Consider the following 22,677-nt stretch of genomic DNA (forward strand, 5'->3'; position numbering starts at 1 on the left):
ATGCGTGGAAAGCAGAGCGTGGGCGGAGGTGGGCCCGGTCCCCTGTGATGTCTCGGGCAAGGAGGGGCCGTGCTCGGGGTTCCACATCCCGGGCCTCCACCCTCTCTCCAGTCCCAGTGCCTTCAATCCAAACCCTTGGGGTCCAAGCCTCTTCCCTCCAAAGGGGATGTTCGTGTATTCAAGCTCCATTGTCAGCTGAATTTAAAAGCCATGCAGACTTGGTCTCAAATGAGATCGCAGGCACGGCAGTCGGCCGAACGAGGGGCAGTCGAGGTCATGCCAAGTCCGGTGACAGCACCACCTCGTGGGGGAATGACCGAAGTGCCCAACATGCCGGATCTGTTCGGTGGAGCCACAGCGCCATCTCGTGGCGAGACTGCAACAATGCAGCGATTTTTTCCAACAATATATAAAAAGAAGAGTACATCTAAGAAAACAATGACAACGCAACAAATGGATTATCCTTCCACTTCGGGATTTCGAGAGGACGAGGAAGATTCAGATGAAGCACAGCAACAAAGAGAGGACATTATATGGATTACAGCATCGGAAGGTGTTCCGGTGTGGATGCTGTCAGCAGCGGAAGCAGCAAAAAGCTTCTTGCATTCTTTTGATACAGCAAAAAAAAAAATATCGACAGGATCCTCAAGTTTCCTTTTCAGATTTAGGAGCAAGGCCGAAAACCTCAAAGCAAAGAATGAGGTACAACGAATCACCGATGACCTTCACAACCCCATTGTTAATGCAAATTCCGATGGAGTCTCCAGAGGAGGAATTTCAACAGCCGGTAAAGACGATGGATTGGAAGCGCATCAGAAAAGCATTGGCAAAAGACAAGCATTTATTTCTGGGTTCAGGAGATTTGACAATGCTGGTGACATATGATGCCCAGGGACAGAATCCAAGATGGGAAAGGATGGGTCATGAAACACTCAAAGACTTAGGGAAGGCGGCTCAGACTTTTGGGCTGGATTCACAATATTTCAAACAACTATTAAGAGGGACATTCACCACGTATGACCTTACGCCATATGATATTCGAAGCATTGTGGCAATGATTCTCACTGACACACAGAGTCTCGTCTGGGAAAAAAGATGAAGAAAGTATCTTTAGAGTTGCGAAATAGATATCAAGGTGGGCCAAACGCAAATCTCACAGAAGTGCAGTTAGCAGGAGATCCTCCGGATGATAACCCAGGGGAACAAGCAGTACGGCTTCCACGAAGAATGTTAAATGACATCAAGGAAGCAGCACAAATGGCAATCATGCAGATTACGTCAACAGGAGCTCCGGATGTTCCATTCTCTTGCATCAGGCAAGGTCCCACAGAACCATTCATGTCGTTCATCAATCGACTCACACAAGCCGTGGATCGACAGCTGATGATTGAAGAAGCGAAGAAGCCTCTCTTGGAGAGCCTAGTTTTTGGAATGCCAATGCGGATTGTCAGCGGGTCATTAGTACCATGCCAGGACGGCCATTCTTGGCAGAGATGGTGGAGGCATGCAGCAAGGTGGGGACACCTCAGCATGTCGCATCGATTGTGAAGACCGAGTTAAGAGAGGAATGGGAAGAACAGATAAAGGGACACTCAGAGAGACAATCAGAAGACAAGGCATTGGAAAAGATGCTGGAAAAAATACTTCATCAACAGAATGAGAACACAAACAAAGTTCTTGCAACAATGCAGAAGAAGAGCAATCCCCCCGGAGGACAATGTTACAAATGTGGGGAGTTTGGACACATGAGAAAGAATTGTCCACAAACACATACACCAGCACCAGCACAAAAAGCGGAAAGGCCAATTTGTGCGCGGTGCGGAAGAGGAAGACACTCTGCGAAAGAATGTTATTCTCAGACAGACGTGGAAGGAAATCCGTTACCGTGTCTGGGAAACAGAACAAGGAGCGCAGGAAATCGCCAGCGCGCTCAGACACAAGTATTGGCAGTGTCACAAGAGCAGACAGGGCAATCATCAGTGAGCGACAAGCAGACGCCCTCAGCAAAACCCTCAGTCCATTCCATAGCGACCCAGACCTCCTCCCACCAGCGGCACAGTGTGCATTGGCAGCTTCAAAACTAGTATGCTTTCTAGACGAAAATCATGCAGAGATACCAACAGGTATCCGCGGAGATTCATACGAAAAACAAGATTTCTTGATAGTTGGACAAGACAAATGCAGCATCCTTGGACTCATTGTTTACCCTACAGTTGTTTCTGCAGACAAGAATACAGAATTGACAGTTCTGGCAAGAGCGCTTCGTCCACCATTGACTGTGCCGGAAAATACTGTGGTTGCTAGAGCTTTCGCCTTGCTGCCACACACCGTTGGAGAAGTCATGTCAATCTTCGACGAGGAAGAGTTTCCTATGAAGGAGCATGTTGACGTACATACTACATGGGTAAAGCACATAGGTTGAGATCGACCCACACTCACGTGTCAATTGACATGTGGAGACAGGACGATAGCAATCAGAGGCATGCTCGACACAGGGGTGGATGTCACAGTAATAGCGTACATCTTTTGGCCACGCAATTGGAGCTTGGTTGCACCGTTGGGTTCTCTCTGAGGCATAGGGGGAGCTTCTCTGTGTCTGCAGAGTGAGAATTCCGTTATTGTCACGGGACCAGGAGACAAGACAGCGATCATTCGTCCTTTTGTCGTCCAAAAGCCAATCACAGTCTGGGGTCAAGACCTTTTGGCACAATGGGGCATGAAGATCGAAGTGGATTTTTAATAGGGGTCACTGCAGCACTCGCCACATTGAAGTTGACATGGAGAACAGACAATCCAGTTTGGATGGATCAGTGGCCCCTTGAGCGGAAAAAGTTGAGTGCTTTGAGAAACCTGGTCCAAGAACAATTGCAGAAGGGACACATCAAGCCGAAAGACAGCCCTTGGAACTCTCCAGTGTTTGTCATCAAGAAAAAGCTATCAGGCAAATGGAAGCTGTTACATGATCTCAGGAAGATCAATGAAGTCAAAGAAGACATGGGATCACTTCAGCTGGGACTTCCATCTGTCTCAATGATTCCCAGAGATTGGCTGCTTGCGGTCATTGACCTCAAGGATTGTTTCTTCAATATTCTGCTCCATCCAGATGATGCTCCGAGATTTGCCTTTTCAGTTCCAAGTATCAACAAGGAAACACCTCTGCAGCGGTACCATTGGGTGGTCCTTCAACAAGGACTGAAAAATTCTCCGACAATCTGTCAATGGTACGTGGCACGAGCTTTGGCACCAGCGTGGAAGAAATTTCCGAAGGTGAAGGTCATTCATTACATGGATGATTTGCTCATTGCAGCGTCAACACAACAGGAGCTGCAAGATGCTCGTGACTGTGTGATCGCAGAAGTACAAAAGGCAGGTCTGGAAATCAGCATTTCAAAGTTTCAAGAGGTTGCGCCTTGGAAATATCTAGGGTGGAAGATTTCAGAGAGAACAATAAAACCTCAGAAAATGGAGATCAGCACAAAGATCAGCAATTTTCATGATTTACAACAGCTTTTGGGAGAGATCAACTGGATGAGGCCGGTTTTGGGAATCACAAACAGCGACATTCCAGCGTTGCTCGATCTTTTGAGAGGAGACACAGACATTCGATCTCCCAGGACACTCATGCAAGAAGCGAAGAAAGAGTTGGAGAAAGTCACAGACGCGATACAGAAAAGGCAGGCACATCGATTTGTTCCAATGTTGCCTTTTCAGTTGGCAGTGCTGGGGAAGAAAACGCAGTTCCATGGTTTGATCTTCCAATGGGATGAATCACAAAAAGACTCTTTGATAATCATAGAGTGGGTTTTTCTACCATACAGGCCTTCAAAGACAATTCTCACAGATTTAGAGATGACAGCACAAATCATCATAAAGGCAAGAACAAGGTTGCTGACAATGGCAGGACGGGAATTCTCAGTCATCAGATTACCTCTGAAGCAAGACTATTTCAATTGGGCAATGCAACAATCGAAAGACTTGTTAATCGCGTTGTTAGCTTTTCCGGGAATTTGCACAATCCATTTTCCACAGCATAGAATACTGAAATCACAAATATGTTACAGAGCGAAACCAAGAATAAGTGAAGAACCTTTGGACGGGATCATAGTGTTCACTGATGGCTCAGGGAAGACACACAAGTCAGTGATCACGTGGAGAAACTCAACGACAGGGGATTGGGAATCAGATGTAAAGATGGTCCTGGGCTCTCCACAAATTGTGGAGTTGGCAGCCATTGTCCAAGCGTTTCAGTTGTTCAAACAACCTCTCAATCTGGTCACAGATTCCACATATGTTGCGAGTGTGGTCAAACGATTGAAAGGTTTGCTCTTGAAAGAAGTCAGTCATGAGGTTTTATACTCATATCTGGGGAGCTTGAAAACATTGCTAGAGAGCAGGGAAAGAGAATATTTTATCACGCACATTAGAGCGCACACAACACTTCCGGGGTTTTTAGCGGAAGGGAACGCTCGGGCAGACAGGTTGACAATGCCCATTTCGCAAACACTGCCGGATATTTTTGAGCAGGCAAGATTGACTCATGCGTTCTTTCATCAGAATGCACAGGCGCTGATGGAGTCCTTTCGTCTCAAAAAAAGTCAGGCGAGGGAAATCATTAGTACTTGTCCAGACTGTCAGCTTGTGCAGCCACCTTCTTCTACAAGAGCAGTCAATCCGCGGGGATTGCAAAATCTTCAGTTGTGGCAAGCTGATGTCACGAAGTATCCATCTTTTGGGAGGCTCAAAAATGTTCATGTTTCAGTAGATACATTCTCAGGTGCAGTCTTTGTTTCAGCACATGCAGGGGAAAGAGCAGACCATGCTTGTCAACATTTTCTGCAAGCATTCGCATAATTAGGTGTGCCTCAGGAGATAAAAACAGACAATGGTCCAACGTATCCAGGCAGGATGCTTGACAGATTCCTGAAAAGATGGGGTGTCAAACATACGTTTGGTATGTTCCACATATATACGTTCCACATTCGCCCACAGGTCGGGCAATCATTGAAAGAACACATCACACCCTGAAATCCCTTCTGGACAGACAAAGAAGGGGTGAGCCAGAGGCAACACCTCACATGAAATTAAATAAGGCATTTTATGTGTTGAATTTCCTAAATAGTTCATCCACAGAACCTAATCCATCAATCGTGAGGCATTTTTTAAACAGCACACAGGCAAAGCTAAGGGAAAATCCTTTAGTTTTGATCAGAAACCCAGAGACAGGACAAATAGAGGGTCCTTTACAACTAATCACCTGGGGCAACGGTTTCGCTTGTGTCTCCACAGATCGAGGTCTGAAGTGGGTGTTGGCGCAACACGTAAAGCCATTCTGAATGCGAAAACAGGAGAACGCTGATCCGAGAAACAGAGATGAGTACTCAGGCAGAAGTCAAGACAGACTGCAAAAGACGACTTGGAAGAGAAATAAAAAGAACTAAAGACTTTGGGGATTTTTCCTTTGGGGTCTTGAGTGAAAACATAACAATGATTTCGCACGAAAGTGAGGTCATGAGCTTCACGATGCTCAGGTGCATAATTCTTTCATTCATTGCAATAGGCAATGGGGAAAATTTACCTATTAATCAACCAAAACAAAATGTATGGGAGGCTTTAGCTCAAGCAGCGAATTTGGATAGTATTTGCCTTACACATTCGAGGCCAGGGAGACCATTTTCAGTATGCATGGTTGGATTGCCAGTGGACAAATGGCCAATTCCAGGGCACTCTGCAGTTAACATCTCGCAGGTCATTAAAGATCCTGTGAAGGGGTGGTGTGCTTGGACACATCTTCTTCCTGTGGCTTCTACAGAACCTCAGGAATTGGAGATTTTTGGGTCCTTGACAATGGAGCTCTGCATGCAGTTTGAAACTCCAAATGTCACAAAGGCAAACAAAACTATCGATGTAACTCCCAATCATGAATTCTATAAAAATGCATCAGCTTGGTATAAATACACAGAGAAAACTGCCAGAGGATCAATCCAAGTCCCAGTGCAATTGCCACGGGGTTTGTTTTTAATTTGCGGGGACAGAATTTGGCACGGCATTCCTGCTAATGCCAGGGGAGGTCCTTGCAGCATTGGGAAAATTTCAATGTTGTTGCCAGATTTGAAATCGCTAAGAGAGAAAAAGCACAAAAAAAAAAAGATCATTGGAACATTATGCGGCAGATTGCAATGACAAAATATACACTTGGGACAAGGCAATGAGAGTTGCTACAGCAATCTTCTCACCTCAAGCAGCATCAGGTGTCGCCTTGACTCAACTCGACCGCATGGGTTGTTGGTTGAGGCAAACATGCTCAGTCTGTTTCTGTCGCGTTGAGTGACATGTTAAAAGACATCAGTGGTGTGACACAGGCGACTCTTCAAAACAGAGCGGCTTTCGATTATCTATGGCTCGCTCATGGACTTGGGTGTGAAGAATTTGAAGGAAAGTGCTGCATGAATCTCTCAGACCATTCAAGATCAATTCATGAAAATATTAAAAAATAAAAGACAGCATAAATAAACTTGGCGAGATCAAAGGATCTTGGATCGATGATCTGGTAGGATTTCTTGATATCTCTCCCATATGGAGAGGAATTTTAAAGATAGCATTATATATCTTAATAATTCTCTTAGTCCTCATACTTGGTATCCCGTGCATCTTTTCATGTCTAAGACGTGTCATGAGTCAGGTAGCAAAAAAAGTGTTTTTAGTGCAAACAGAAGGGGGAGATGTGGGAACTCAGCACAGCATTCCTGATGTGCAGAGTCACCGAGACAACCCTTGGGGGGCTCGGAAGTCCTGGAACATTGCCAGAAGTGTTTGGTGGCTAGACTTTGATCCTGCACAGGACGTAACAGCTGTATGAGGATGGGAGGATCACACGGGGATAAGAGGTGAAAGGATAGATTAATTATAGTGTGAAAAACAGGTTTTGGAATTTCAGTACAGGGGGGTTCTAGGAGACAAGATGGAGGAATTAGCGTGTGTCCTCTTCTTCTTCTTCTTCTTCTTCTTCTTCTTCTTCTTCTTCTTCTTCTTCTTCTTCTTGTCATCCATCTTCGATGGTGATGGTGGCATTTTGAGATTGGTTCTTACTGAATGTGCACTTGTCAATAAGGGTTAAAGGTATTGGGGAGAAAAGGTAAATATCTTACATGTAGTTTTTGGTATAAAGATAAGCGACCGCCCCGAGAGCAGTCAGTGTGCCCATGGCTGGCTTGCTGTGCGGACCTCTGTCGGGCCAGGAGAAAATATTGTAGATAAGAATTAATAAACAACTCTGAAGAACTGAAAAACCTGAAGACTCCTTTCGTCCTTTGGAGCGCGGGCTGCCCCAAGGCCATCCAGAGCCTTTCCAGGCCATTACACAGCTGGGATGGGACAAACTACAGCATCCCATTGGGAGATGCTCTGCCCAGAGGGAACAGCTAAGCATTCTAGCCAGACAGAATCTGGAGATTCTGGAATAGCAGCACAGCTTCTCCCCTGGATTTCCCAGAGGAACAGCAGCTGCCTCTTCTTCCACTGGATCCTCAGAGAAAGACTACACCCTTTTCTACAGGACCCCTGCTCTAACAGAACCACAACTGCCACTCCAGGAGGACTGCAGCCACATTTCCAGTTGGATTGCTACCAACAGCCTTACCAACAGGGTGTCAGGTTGTGTTGTGACTCTGCCATAGTTGTTTTAGTTTACTGCATTCTTTATTTTATCCTTTTATTTTCTTCCCTATGAAATAACTGTTATTTCCTGCTCACATATTTTTTGCCTGAGAGCCCCTTAGTATAAAATTTATAGCAATTTAGAGGCAGGGAGGTTTACATTCTCCATTTCATGGGAGGCTCTTGCCTTCCTTAGCAGGCACCTGTCTTTCCAAACCAAGACAGCAGGACAGAAGGCACTTTGATTCCTTTTGTCCCAAGTTTCTCCTGAGTTCATGACTTCACATGAACTGGAATGGTTCCAACAGCATAAAAGCAGCCGCAATGAGCAGGATCAAATCCCCAGGTCGCCATTAAATGTACTTGATCCACGCCTTCCACAGCCCAGCAGCAATTCCTGCCTCTGCCCCCAGCTCTGGCTCAGCCTGAGGGGCATCACTCTGGTGTGTGCAGGGCCGGCTCCTGCAGGACACAGTGCTGGGAGCCGCTCTGTGTCCCGCAGCTTCGGCATCTCAGGCACTGCTCCACAGCTGTGGGGCTGTGCCACCACTGTTCCATGGCTGTAGTTCCTGTGCCACCACATATCCACCTTTTCCGTGCTCACTCCACTGCTGCTCAAAAGCTGTGCTGGGCTGTTTCAGCATGGTTCCTCAGCTCCTGCACCACTGCTCCACTGCTGCTCCAACACTGCTCATCTCCCACTGTTCCACTGCTCCTTCTCTGCTCCTCCCCTGCACTCCTGCTGTTCCACAGCTGCTGCTTCTGTCCTAGTGCTGCTGCCACAGCTGCAGTGTCATAGAGAGGGGAACGTTCGGGCAGCAACCGCTGTGGTGTCACAGAGCCTGGGACAACGGGACTGCCACAGCTGTGGTGTCACACAGAAGTCAATGTTGGGACTGCCAATGCAGTGGTATCACAGAGAGGGGAATGTTGGGGGAGTCACTGCTGTGGTGTCACAGACAGGAGAGTATTTGGCGCTGCCACCTCTGTCGTGTCACAGAGAGGGAAACACTGGGGTTGCAATTGCTTTGGTGTCATAGACAGGGGGACATTGGTATTGCCACTGTTGTCATGTCACCAAGAGGGGAACACTGAGGTTTCCACCATTGGGGTGTCACTGACAGGGAGACACTGGGGCTGCAAATGTTGAGGAGTCACAGAGAGGGGAATGTTGGAACTGCCACTGTGTTGCTGCCATAGAGAGCAGAACTTTGGCTGGCCACCTCTGCAGTGTCATAGAGAGGAGAACTTTGGGGCTGCCAACACTGTGGTATCACAGACAGGGGAAGGTTGGGGCAGCCACTGCTGTGGTGTCAGAGAGAGAGGGACGTGGGGCTTCCACAGCTGCAGTGTCACAAGACAAGGAGGGGAAAATTGGGGCACTCACTGGGTCTCCACCAAGGCTAACGGTGAAAGCAGGACACTGGGGAAGGCAGCAGGGAGAGCAGATGCTGTGCTGGGTGAGCGAGGGAAGAGGATGAGTGCAGAAGGCACAGCCCACCAGGAGGCCACCAGGCAGAGCTGTGGAGCCTCCCCAGGTGAGGGTGACCTGCCCGGGGTGTGCCCTGCTGCCCCCAGGACTGTGCTGCCATCCTTGGCAGAGGTGTTTGCCCAGCAGGATGTCCCCTGGTCACCCGGGGCCGTGCCGCTGCCCCAGGCAGGAGGGCGCTGTCAGCTGAGTGTGCCATCCCTGGGGTCAGTGCTGGAGGTGCCCCGAGCAGCCTGGCTGTGTTAAATGAGCACCCTGCTGCCCCTCTGTGCCCTGCCGTGGCTGCCAAGGCACCTGAAAGCACTGGCTGCTGTGCTGTTGTGCCCTCTGCTGCCCCTTGTTCTGCCGTGCTGGCAGAAACTGCCACAACCACCCAAGAGCAGCACGGGTTGTCAATGGAGCATGCTGCTGCTGATCCAGAGGGTGGAGAGATGTCATGCTGCAGAATCACATTGAACAGGCACTCTGCCACTCTGCTGTGCCCTGCTGCCACAGATGGAACCCCAGAAGCAGCACTTGGTAGCAGCAGCGAGGCGCTTTGACCCTGCAGCCACTGCAAGGCACCCAGCTGCCACCACTGTGAGATGCCTTGCTCCTGCAGGACAGTGCCTGGCCATGGAGCGGGGTTTGCTGCCCCTCCACCAGGCCTGCCATACCAGCTAAGATCTCAAAAGCAGTGCCCGGCCCCTGTGAGATTCCAGCTCCTCTGTGCCATGCTGCTGCCCCTGTAGCCATCTCTGCCTGCGGTGGAACCACCTCTCTGTGCTTTGCTGTGACTGAAAGCACCCCTATAGCCGTGCCCAGCCACGGCGAGACAGTGCCCGGCCCCGGCGGGAGAGCGCCCTGGCACTGTAAGGGGGTGCCTGGCTGAGGAGCCATTCCTGGCTGCTATGGAGCTGCCCGTGCCTGTTGCCAAGCTGTACCTGGCTGCTGTGAGACTCCCAGCTGCTGTGGAACCCCTGGCTAACATCAAGGCATATCTGTCGCTCCATGTTCTGCTGTCAACTGCTGTGAAAAGGTGTCGGCCGAGTGGTTCACATGGGGAAGGTCACCAGGGGGGTCCCCAGGTGGGTGCCCCACCTGGGCCAGCACCCAGCAGCCAGCTTAGAACTGGTGCAAACCAGGGGAATCTGACTGTTTAATTAAAACAAAGCATCACAAAGGCCTGAGGTGGGTGTTGATGCAATGTGATTTCTGCCCAGTGCTCTGAATGTCAAAGTGAAGAAATTCAATGAAGTGCAGGCAAGTGGCAGGAGCAACTATGACTCTCCTAAGGCAGTTTTTGAGAGTATACTTACAAACTGGGCATTGGTGCAGATTGCACCTCCTCGTGGTCCTGCTGGATACCCTGTGTAATGTAACCCAAATGATCTCTGCCCCAGCACAGAGGCATTGGGGATGGCCAGTTCAACACCCTCCTGTTGAAATTTCATCCTCCTGAAACAAATTTACAGTAAGAGCTGTGTGGCTTTTTGCCCAAAACCTGGCTCCAGAGCATTGGGATTTAATTCCAACATCACACTGCAACATCAGACTTTGAAAGTGGGCAAAAGATTGCTACATACTTGGGGGTCCACTATCATTCTTATTCTACCTCTCCTAAAATTATGGCATATTTACTATCCATATCCATAAAATGGAGAACCACTTTAAAACCAAACCTCTAAATGTGACTAGGTAGCCTTGGTGTCCCAGGGTTTTAAAGTGGACAATTTGTTTCAATTTTGTAAGGGAAATTTGATGTCTTTATTTTCTAAAAAGCAGGTAGACCTCTTGTCTAAAAACTGGGTAGACCTAATGCCAAAAAGTTTACCATCAGAACCCCCCATTTTGGCAGACCATGGATTGGCTATGCTGGTGAACTTGGGGTTTTATAGATCAGAGTTTTTAGTGAATAACTTTGAATGAGTTCATTTTCCCACAAGCTGGGAGGGCTTGAGCAGGCTGCCTGAGGTCTACGAACAGCTTGCATCATGGCCAAGCGTGGGACTGAAGATCTGCCTTCTGAGGAACTGTGCATTGTTTGTGCTTGACAACGGGAAGAGAAACAGCAATTGTGAGATGGAGGGCACACCAGAAACATCATCTGCTGAGCAAGAGAACGACACCAAGCTGGTGACATCCCCAGCTCAGACAGAGAACTGCAAGGAACAGACACTGGAAGACATCCTTACTGTGACTGTTCCTGATAAAAAATCCACTTTGTCCTTGCTGTGGTACCCAGATGAACTGTGTGTTGGGCTTGATTGAACATCTGAGGGTAACCCATGGGAAAAGGAGGGTTTGCTTTCAGTGTGCTCAATGTGAAAAAGAGTAGAGTAATTATCATAGTATTGTTTGTCACTTTCCTAAATGCAGGGGAACAGCAGAAATGGCTCCAGGCAGGGAGTGGATATGTGAGGAATGCAGCATGGACTTCAAGATGAAAATTGTTCTGGGACAACACAAAAAATTGGTACATTTATTGATTAGAAATCAGGAAAGGGTTGCTTTCCCACCCAAAAAAGACTTCCAACCAAGGAGCCCACAAAAGATGCTTGACTAAAGAGGAGGAAGAACTACTGATAAGATTGGAGGCTCAGTTTGAGGGGAACAAGAACATCAATAAACTCATTGCAGGACACACATCACAAGCAAAACAGCTAAACAAAGCAAGAACATAAGGAGATTGCTGCCCAAGAAACCAGCCGAGGATACAGATAAAGAAACAGGGATGAATCATCAAACCAGGAGACCACATGAGGGCCTGAGAAGGGACTTGGACAAAGATCTTGGGAGGAGTCAGATGCTTGGGAGAGCAGCTGCTGGAAGGAAAACAGATCCCAAGATGAGTCACCACCCTGATAAGGATAACAACAGCTGGGAAACAGCAAGTGACAGAGGGAGAGGCAGCTGAAGACCCATTATCTCAGAACCCTCAGTGAATGGTATCAGCTGGGACAATTAACACCTTCCCACAGGCATTCAAGCACTTCCTAGATGGCCAGGAGATGAAATCAACAGTCAATCAATCAGCACAGGAATGCTTCTAATGCTTTGAATCAATCAGCCAGATAAGAATAGCAACCAGAGATAAGGGAAAAATGGGGACCCAGGAAAAAGGAACAATAGGACCTTTTCAAAAATGGATGAAAAGAAGAGCAGTTAAGAAAGGTCATTTTCTTTTTGTCAAGGACCTGCTCCATCTAGATAGGGGAAAACTTGCTAAAATTATCCTGAATGAAAGACACAGTGTTTGTCCTGGGAAATCATAACCATCAAACATTTTTCAGTTTTAAAAGCCATATGAGAACACTTGATAGCCTTGGGAACTTCCAAACTAATGGGAAAGCCAACAATGGTGCTTTCAGAGAATTAATTACAGCAAAAGAAATTGAGAAAAATGGGCAGGAGATGAGCAAAAACTCAGCTCCCAGTTTGGGATGAGCGACATCAAGAAGATGGACCCAGAGAACTCCTGGGAGTTCAGAGATCTTCAGCTTATTGTTAACATCAGGAAAAATCCCAGAAATGGTGAAGGGTTGCAGGACTGTTTTGATTCCTAAGTCAACCAAACCAGAGCGCCTAAAGGAAATTAACAACTGGAAACCTATCCCAAACAGTTCCATCTTGCTAAGACTGTTCTCCAGGATTTCAACAGCCTAACTGACCAAGGCTTGCCCCCTCAACCCAAGGCCAAGAGGCTTTATAAGAGCAGTGGGATGCTCTGAAAACCTGAAACTCCTGCAAATCATTATTCAGTCAGCAAAAGGACAACACAAACCCCTGGGTGTTGTATTTGTGGACATCACCAAGGCTTTTGATACTGTAAGCCAGCAGCACATTCTACGTGCCCTACAGGAAAGGGAAGCAGATCCCCACATCATCAGTTTGATGAGCAATATTGTGAAAAATGTTTTTGTGCTTTGTGTCAATCAGCAATGGAATCAGCAAATGCTTGTATCTGCTGTGTGGAAAACGGATGCATTCCTTGGGATAGATACAAAGAAGGGTTTTGAGACTTTCTATAGCCAAATAAATCTTTGAAGTAGGGGAAGTATGGTAAAACAAAGAGGTGAGGTAGAAAGATGGCTGATGCTTAGAATAAAATCAAAGAAGGTGTGGTAAAGCTAAGGGGACTGCAATGCAACTAAATGCATATGTATAATAAAAAGCTTAACAAAATCATGTAGCAGACAGCGGTGAAGGGGCCTCCCTCCAGACGAGCACAAGAAAGACAGGAAGCCAACAACCACCTGGAAAGATGGTGAAATTGCTGATTCCAGCTTATTGATATTTACTCATTTGTACTAACCAAGCACATTGAAAAATGCTTTGTAGGCTTCAAAATAGTATATATACTTTACTGAATTTGTAAGTGCTGTGTGCCGTGAGTGGAGCAGTGACTCCCCGGTCCCCCAGCACTGCTTCCTCACCTTCTTTCAAATCAAAGATATTGAAATAAAATTTGCATTGGCTATTAAAATTTTATGTACTAGTATGATCCTTGTCACATGCCAGCACTCCCAGTACGGTCCCAGAATAATCCCAGTTACTTTCAAGCAGTCCCAGGATGGTGCCAGTTGCCTCCAGCTAGATCAAGCCAGTCAATCCCAGTATGATGCCATTTGCTCCCAGTGTGCTCCCAGTTGCTCCCAGTCACCCCCAGTCCAGGGATGATGTGCATGGTGTGTTCCCAGTCACTCTCAGAAACTCCCAGTGTTAATCCAGTCAGTCCCAGTATGATGCAGAGATGAGCCCAGTGTGGTCCCAGTTGCTGCCAGTATGAACCACCTGTGCCCCGCATGGTTCCACTTGCTTCCTTTCACCCTGACTTTTGTTCCAGTCTCTCCCAGTCTTTCCCAGTGTATCCCAGTTCCTTCCAGCATATTCCCAGTCCTTCCCAGTATGATCCCAGTTCATCCCAGTAGAAGCCCAGTTGCTTCCAATGATGCCCAGCATGCACCCAGTCACTCCCAGTTCCTCCCACTTGCTGCTGGCATGATCCCAGTGGCTCACAGCTGCTCCTGATCATCCAGAGCATGATCCCACTTGCTCCCAGTATATCCCATTTGCCTCCAACAGGGTCACAATTGCACCCGGCAGGCTCCTATGCAGTCCCGGTATGATTCCACTATGATCCCACTATGATCCCAGTCTCCTCAGTGTGATCACAGTCTCCCCCGGCATGGGTCCAGCTGCTGCCAGTATGATCCCAGAATGATGTCAGTACAAACCCAGTACAATTCCAGTCACTGCCTGTATGATCCCAGTATGATCCCAGTTCAGCTCAGTCCCTCCCAGTGATGCCATTCCTGGGATCCCTCAGCCCTCTCTGTGTTCGCCCCTCCTGGATCTCCCAAGAGGAACCCCAAGGGCTGGCAGTGCCCAGGCAGGGTCCCCCGCGAGGCCCAGTTTGGATGTTCAGCCCCCAGTTTTCCCAGTTTGCCTCTCCTTTGCCCCGGGCCGGGTTCCCCCTGCCCGCAGTGGCTGGGAGCAGCCGAGAGCCTTGCGCTGCCCATCCCGACCTGTCCCAGCTCCATCCCCGCTCCTGCGGCGGGCTGCGAGGGCTGTGGGAACGGGGCACCAAGGGCGTGGCTGCTGCTAGGGGAGGAGGAGGAGAGAGAGAAGAGGGGGGAAGAAGGAGGATAGCAAGAAGTGATGAAAGTAGGAGAAGGGCTTAGGGAGGAGGTAGAGAAGGGGTGGAAGAGGAGGAGTGGGAGGAAGAAGAAGAGGAGGGACAAAGGAGGATCAGGGAAAGCAGAAGGAACCACGAGGTCAAGCACTCCCTGAATTCGAAGCCCCCATGTGTGGGATCATCACCCCCATCCCACAGGTGACCAGGGAAGGAGTGCTTGGCCCAGATATCCTGGGGGGGTCCCTGGGTTGGGTTTTTTCGGAGGGGATGTTTGTAGAATGTAGAACTCCAAATCTGAGCAGAAAAGGCACCATGGGGGGACATTGGGGGGTGGCGGTGGCAGCTGCCGGCAGAAGTAGCCTGGAGGAGCAAAGCCCTGTGTCCCCCAGGAGCCCAAAGTGGGGAGCCCAGAGAGGGGGGAGCACCGCCATTGGCGGGAGCCTCAAGAGCCTGGAGAGGGGCAGGGGGGACTCCTTGGAGCCGCTGCAGCCCAAAGTAGAGAATAACGGGAGAAGGGACCCTAGGATCCCAAAACCCCCCAGCATCCCTAAATGGAGAGATGGAAAAGGGGGGAGCTTTTTGATTCTTGGGACTCCCAGCAGCTTGGGGAGGGCGGGGAACAAGGAGACAGGGGACCCCCAATACAAGCGTGACCCACAGAAGCTGGGACAGGGGCAATCCTCAAACACCACAGGGAAGAGACCAGAGACAGGCAACTACTGGGAAGCATTTTCAGGGCTGAATCTTGGTGCTTGGGAGGTTTTCATGGAGCCCAGTGGCTGGTGGCTTCTAGAGATGGACTTGGGCAGAAGGACATTCAATCTCAATGTTCTCATCCCTTGTTTTTTCTGAACCAGGTGTTCCCATTCCCAGTCGTTGGTGGCATGAGGGAGAAGGCTGTGAGGAAGATGAAGACTCCTGTTTTAGGTTGCAAGATGTAGCTGGGGGTTTGTTATCAATTCCCATCTGTTAGAAGTGGGGCAGGTATCATCTGTTAATTGAGCAGTTATCTTTATCTCTTCTACAACCAATCCTCCCTCTGGGAAATATCTTCTCTTAATGGGCCATTGAGTGTCACTATATGACTGATAAAAATTCCATCATCCCATTATGATATGCTCCGCCCAGAGGGAGGAGCCAAGCATTCCTGCCTGGATATAAGCTCATCCTTGGGACCTCATAGCCAGCCTTTCCCACAGGATTCTCCGAGGAGCAGCTTTCTTATCCACAGAATTCCCAGAGGAAGAGCAGGCCCAACACCACCACCACTGAACCTTCAGAGAAAAGCTCCACCCTTCTACAGGATCCCTGCTTCAACAGAGCCACACCTGTCACTGCAGGAGGACTGCAGGCACTATTTAACAGGATTGCTACCAGGGCCCTGACCCACAGAGTGTCAGGTCGTATCCAGACTTGGTGAGTGGGGTTTTTTTGTACAGCTGCATTTGTATTTTTAAATTTTTCCTGGTCAATAACTGTTATTCCTAGTCCCATATTTTTGCCTGAGACAACCTTAATTTCAAGATTATAATAATTCAGAGGGGGAGGGTTTACATTTTCCATTTCAAGGGAGGCTCTTGCCTTCCTTAGCAAACACCTGTCTATTCAAACTGAGACAATGCCCCAGGACACCCAGGTGGGTGAGGAGGAAGTCAGTGCCCCTTTCCCCCTCTCTCCTCCTCCATCTCCCAGCCCAGCACGGCCCCCGGCTGCAGGACAACCCCACTGCCAATGCCATCCTGCCGGGGAATCACTGGGGGGATCTCCTTCTCCTTCCCTCTGGCACAGAGGCAAATCTCATCCTCTCTTTGTCCTTCCTCCCCCAGACAAGAAGCTGAGGATGGAGACCAGGAAGGACAAATCTCCAGAGCAGAACCTGGTGGAAGAGGCCACTTTGAGCAGCTCCACCGCACATGAATCCAATGGGGAGGAAAAGTCCCAGAGATCCCACAGGACGAGTGGCACCAAACCCAGCCCGGGTTGCTCTGAGGAGGAAAGACCCACCCTGGGCCAGGAAGGTAGACAGAGCTTGAGCCAGGGCTCAGAGCTGGTGGTGCATGTGCAGCCTCATGATGGGGAGAAGCCCTACAAGTGCTTGGAGTGTGGGAAGAGCTTCAGCCAGAGCAGCACCCTGATCCGCCACCAGATGATCCACACTGGGCAATGGCCCTACGAGTGTAGGGAATGTGGCAAGGGCTTCAGGTGCAGCTCTGAGCTCGTTACCCACAAACGCATCCACACTGGGGAACGGCCCTATGAGTGTTCTGAGTGTCAGAAGAGGTTTCGGATCAGCTCCCATCTCATCCTGCACCAGCGGATTCACACTGAGGAGAGGCCCTTCCGCTGCCCTGACTGTGGGAAGGGCTTCAAGCAAAACTCCCACCTCATCATCCATCAACGCATCCACGCTGGGGAGAGGCTCTACAAGTGTCCCCAGTGTGGGAAGAGGTTTCAGACCAGTTCCCATCTCCTTCTGCATGAGCGGATAAACACAGAGGAGAGGCCCTTCCGCTGCCCTGACTGTGGGAAGGGCTTCAAGCAAAACTCCCACCTTGTCACCCACCGGCGCATTCACACCGGGGAGAGGCCCTACGAGCGTCCCCAATGTGGGAAGAGCTTCAGCCGGAGCTCTGCCTTGACCAAACACCAATGGAGGCACCAGTAAGGGAAGCCCTGCAAATACCCTAACTGCAGGAGGAGCTTTGTGCACAGCTCCAGCTTCATCTCCCACTGGAGAACCCATGTTGGGAAGAACGTTGGTGCTCCACGTTCCCTGTGATCCTTACTGGCAAAACTCCTGTCCCTTTTCCTGCCCCTGCCAACGACATGATGTGGGATTGAAGAACATGAGGGTCTGGCTAATGCCATGTCATTATTTTCACTGCTGCTTCAGGTCAATGCCAGAGGCAGGCAAGGGACTCTCTCCTCTTGAGAGAAGGCTGTCCTTTCCAGGCAGGAGTGAATATGTGGCTGGAAAGAGACAGTCAGTAGTGTTGTAATTTTCCCTTTAAATAGTTTTTCTGATCCCTCCTGTTACCAGTGTTGTTGCTGTTCCTGTTTGTTCCTTATCTGGTTGCTGTTCCCAATAAATTGCTCTCATCCCATGTCGCAGACATTTTTTCATAGAAATCCTTTCTTTCACATTTGTCCATCTTCTGGGAAGCAAAGGCCCAGAAGAAGAATGTAAACAATTGTTTTCAGCTGCTGTGGAATGCAATAGGATGCACCTGTGATTGGCTCATCTTCCATGTTTCCAATTGGGGGCCAATCACAGAAGCAAGCTCGGGGACAGATTCCCTGGAGACAACTTTGTTATTCATTCTTTCTATTCTATTCTTAGCTTAGCTGCTCTCTGCAACTTCTCTCTTTATTCTTTTTAGTATAGGTATAATGTATTATATATCATATATCAATAAATCCAGCCTTCTGATCAAGAAACAAGATTCTTGTCCTTCTCTCACCATGGAGACCTCCTCAGGTCGCTGTAATATTTGGTGACCCCTCGTGTCAGAGCAAAATTTAATTTGATAAGACCAGAGGAGCAAATTGCTGCACTGGGTAAAATCCTGTATGTGTAGCATGTGATGGTTGCTTTGAAGTGACCACAGAATTGGATTCAAGCCAGGAGCTGAAGAACTGAAGATCCTGATTTGGAAAGAGTTCACAGCCAAGGTTGACCACAAAGAGAACCTTCTTCTGGAAAACCTTCAGGAAGATGTTCGGAAAGAGCAGCAGACCCGTGGAGCTGGCCAGAGCAAGCTGGACTCTTTCAAGAGGTACTGTTGGCTTTTCCCTTCCTGATGAACCAGCCCTTCGTAGTTTGTGGCTGTTCGTATGGCAGACTCATGCCTTGCAGGAAGAGGTTCAGTTCTCCCCTTCAGAGGAGAGACTTATTGCCCTCTGGCAAGAATGGTGTAGAGAAGATGTTTTTTTTCTGTCAGCAACAGATCTCTATGAGTTCTTTCGATGGGCAAAGCTTTTTGTGTTCTTTACTGATGTCCTATACGCTGTGGATGTTTTCATCTGGGAGTGCATGAATTCCATTTTCCAGTTCGTCTGGAGCCAGGGACATGTTTTGCCCTCTGTCTACAGAGCATTTATAAAGCTCTTCCCAGTTTTGAAATGGAGAGCAGCTGTTTTTCCATGGATTTCTAACTGCTATGGGCAGGCTCCGCTTCCACCGTCCCCAGTGGGAGAAGACCCGGTGGGGGATGAGTTGGGGCTTCCCGGGCCCCCCTGCTTCGCGGCGGGGGGGCTGAAACGTCACCGAGCGACTAAGTTTTTGTTACTCTTTCTCCGGAGCCTGCACAGACGAAACCTTCTCCTTTCCCCCCCTTCTCTCTCTCCGGGGGGATGGGAGTGGGCGGTCCCGCTCGAGCCAGCGCCGTTGGTGCCACCCCTGCTAGCGCTGCGTCCGCCTTCAAGACCCGCCTCACCGGCACGGTTGCCACTCCAGGCGATCCTGTCTCCGCCTCTCCAGGTGGTCCCGCCCATGGCTTCACAGGCCTCCCCGCCCCTGCCAGCGCTTGCGTCTGAGAATGCAGAAGCGGCACTTCCTGTGGCTGCTGAGTTGCTAAGCGATGATGACGCGTCTCCAGCTTCCGGCTCAGCGGAGGAGAAGATCTCTCCGGCCCCTCCGGCCCCTCTGCCGCTTTCATCGGCCTCCTCACCGCCTCAAGCCGAGACGGTCCCTGTTCAGGATGGTGTTGAAGACGGACCCGAACCTGCAGGACCCTTGGAACAGCCCACGGCTGCTCCTACATCCAGTGTGATTCCCTCCCCATTTCTGGCCCCCCCTCCCGCTGCTTCCACTGGCCGCCCCAGCAGTTCTGCTGCTATCAGAGACACTGTCCTCCGTGTCGGCGTCAGAGACTGCTCTGGAACCGGCGGCTTGTTCGAGCTCGGATCATCCCGATCTGATGGCCTCTGTAGCAGCGGCCCCGGCGGCTGGTCTCTCCTTCCGTAGAGCGGGGAGTGCTCGCCAGCTGACTGTGGGGACAGTCCGGCTGCCTGCGTTCAAGATCAGCATTCTTGGCGGGTGTGGGCGTGGTTTTTCGGGGATTGTCCCATGGAGGCTGCCATCTCTGCTGCCTCTCTTGTGCCCTAGTGGTGGAGGGCAGGTGCATCTCGAGAGTTCTGCCTTTGGTCCCCAGCCCGGAGCAGGTGGGGATGATGCCATGAAGCAGATGGAAGACAAACCTGATGCATTTGCATTGCAGAGGAAGAGGGCACAGATGGAGGAGACCATAGCTGGTTTGCTGTGGGAAACAAACATCTCCAGACCCTAGATGGGATTTCTGGGGAAGGCTTCTATTTCCCTGCTGCTGGCATGTCTCAGTGGTTTTGGGGAAAGGAAGCATGTCACCACCCGTGCTGCCATTGTACTGGCAGCAGGGTGCAGGCCTGTGGGAATGCAGAGCCTGCCTCATGGGTTTGGCCTGGGCCGTTGGGCTCAGGAAGTTCCTGGGCCAGGGCCATCACTTGGCCTCCTGATATTTCTGAGGGTTGTGGTTTCTCCTACCAGTCCTGGCCCCCCTGTTGTGGGCCAGTTTTGGGGTTCCTGGTCCATCATAGGCCAGGGTCCCCAGGGCCTTTTCCTTCTCTGGCACTGCTCTGCTCGGCTCCTGTTCTTTCCCTTTTCGATCAAAAAAAAAAAAAAATTAAAATTAGATAAAAAAGATTGGAAATAGCGGGCAGCAGCTCTGAAGCACTGAAGCATCGAAGGGCCAGAAAAGGACATTCCAAAAATTGTTCAAATTGTTTGAAATTGTTTGAAGTTGTTGTATGACTGTCAATGGTTTTTGATAACTATTGATGGGACTTGCGCAGCAAGTCTGTTTCAGGACCAAAAGGATTCTCAGACATGTCCAAAAGAAACAACTTCAGCTCATGGACTGTTCCTGAAACCCAGCTGCTTGGACTTGAATTTTCTTTGCATTGTTTTTTGCATTTTCTTAGATTGTAGGATTGTTTTAGTGATTTGTTAGTATTGTATATTTAACAGGTGAAGAAATTTCCTGTTCATTTCACATCAGCATTTTTCTTTTTAATTTATACAATTTAGAAAGGTGAGATGTCGCAGACATTTTTTCATAGAAATACTTTCTTTGGGATTTGTTCATCTTCTGGGAAGCTGAGGCCCCAGAAGAAGAATGTAAACAATTGTTATTGGCTGGTGTGGAATGCAACAGCTGCAGCGGTGATTGGGCTTCTGTGAGTGTTTGGATTTGCTGACCACTTACAGGAGAGTTTGTCCTTGCTTTCTGCTGGACACAGAACTTTGTTATTCATTCTTTTCTATGCTATTCTTAGGTTACCAGCCTCTGCAACTTCTCTCCTTATTTCTTTTTAGTATAGTAATAATGTATTATATATCATATATCAATAAATCCAGCCTTCTGATCATAAGCTAAGATTCTCGTCCTTCTCTCACACCAGAAGACCTCATCAGGTCGCTCTAATACTGTGGGGCTACAAGGGACCAAGGGGGGATTCTTATAGTGCAGAACCAAGGTGACCATTGTGACACTGAGGGGCATCATGGAACCAAAAGTCCAGTTTGACACAGGAGGGCCTCATGGAACCATGGAGGCCATTTCTACACTTTGAGGCCTTGTGAAACCAAAGGGCCATTGTGGCACTGGGTGGCACCATGGAACCAAGGGACCGTTGTGACACTACAGGGCCCCATGAAACTTAGGATTCTTGGAACAATGTGGGACTCATGGAATCAAAAGTCCCTTGTGACATTGCAGGGCCTCATGGAACTAAGGGGGGACAATTGTGACACCGTGGAGCCCAATAGAAGCAAGGGGCCAGGGTGACACAGCTGGACCTCATGCAGCAGAGGGGCCACTGGGATCCTGAGGAGCCCAAAAGGACCAAGGGGCAATTTTGACACTCTGCAGCTCTGGAGACCCTGAGAGGCATTCCCTGCATTAGGGAGAAACAAGAAGCTTCCCTCAAAAGTTCTTTGACCCCACTGGCTCCTGCCCCTTGTTCTGTGTCCCTCAGCCACTCCCTCCCTATTCCCCCATTGCCCCCATCTTTGTACTGCCCCCATGGCACTGATCAGCCCCTTCCTCTGGAGATACAGAAACCTGGACTCCCCCCAGGAGTCCTACCTTGTGACCCTGAACATCTCACCGCACGGCTGAATTAAACATCTGTGGGTACCATTAAAAGGCCGTTTTTGCTTCCCTACTCTGGGCTTTATTAGCAGCTATTCCACCTGCAACAACGGTCCATTATGGCAGTGTGGATCCAGGGAGAACATGGTGACACTTTGGGACCTCATGGATCCAAGGGGCCATTGTGACACTGAAGAACTTCATGGAAGCCAGGGTCCATTGTGACACAGCAGGGCCTCATTGGAACAAAGGAACCATTTCTGACAGTATGGAAACTCATGGAACCAAGGGGCTGTGGTGACACAGCAGGGCCACATGGAACCCAGGAGACCAGTGACATTTAGGGATCTCATGGAACCAGAGTCCATTGTGACACTGCAGAAACAAGGAGACCATTGTTGATGCTGTGGAAGCTCATGGAACCAAGCAGCCATTGTGACACTCCAGGGCCTCGTTGAGCCAGGCAGACCATTGTGACACGACAGAACCTCATGGCACTGAGGGTTTATTGTGACACAGCAGGGCCCATGGAGCCAATTGTCCATTGTGACAATGTGGATCTGAGGAGACCATGGTGACACCATGGAAGCTCATGGAGCCAATTGTCCATTGTCACAAAACAAGGCCTCATGGAACCTAGGAGACCATTTTGACATCATGGAACCTCGTGGAACCAAAGAGACCATTGTGACATCATGGAACCTCACGGAACCAAGGGTCCATTGTTACAGTCCAGAACCAAGGAGACCATAGTGACAGTACAGAACCTCAAAGGACCAAGATTCCAC

At 49.3% G+C, this 22,677-nt stretch overlaps 1 protein-coding gene across 1 annotated transcript in view; it reads left to right on the top strand.

The window, feature by feature from the left end:
• LOC141729543 (uncharacterized) overlaps positions 1–22,677 on the top strand; it is a 525,531-nt gene continuing 502,854 nt past the window's right edge. The window contains exons 1-2 of the mRNA XM_074544250.1: positions 1–28; positions 16,586–17,338. Of these exons, the coding sequence (XP_074400351.1) occupies positions 1–28; positions 16,586–17,338 (781 nt within the window). The remainder of the gene's footprint in view (positions 29–16,585; positions 17,339–22,677) is intronic.

This window comes from Zonotrichia albicollis, chromosome 7 (genome assembly GCF_047830755.1).
Source record: "Zonotrichia albicollis isolate bZonAlb1 chromosome 7, bZonAlb1.hap1, whole genome shotgun sequence".
Lineage (NCBI taxonomy): Eukaryota > Metazoa > Chordata > Aves > Passeriformes > Passerellidae > Zonotrichia > Zonotrichia albicollis.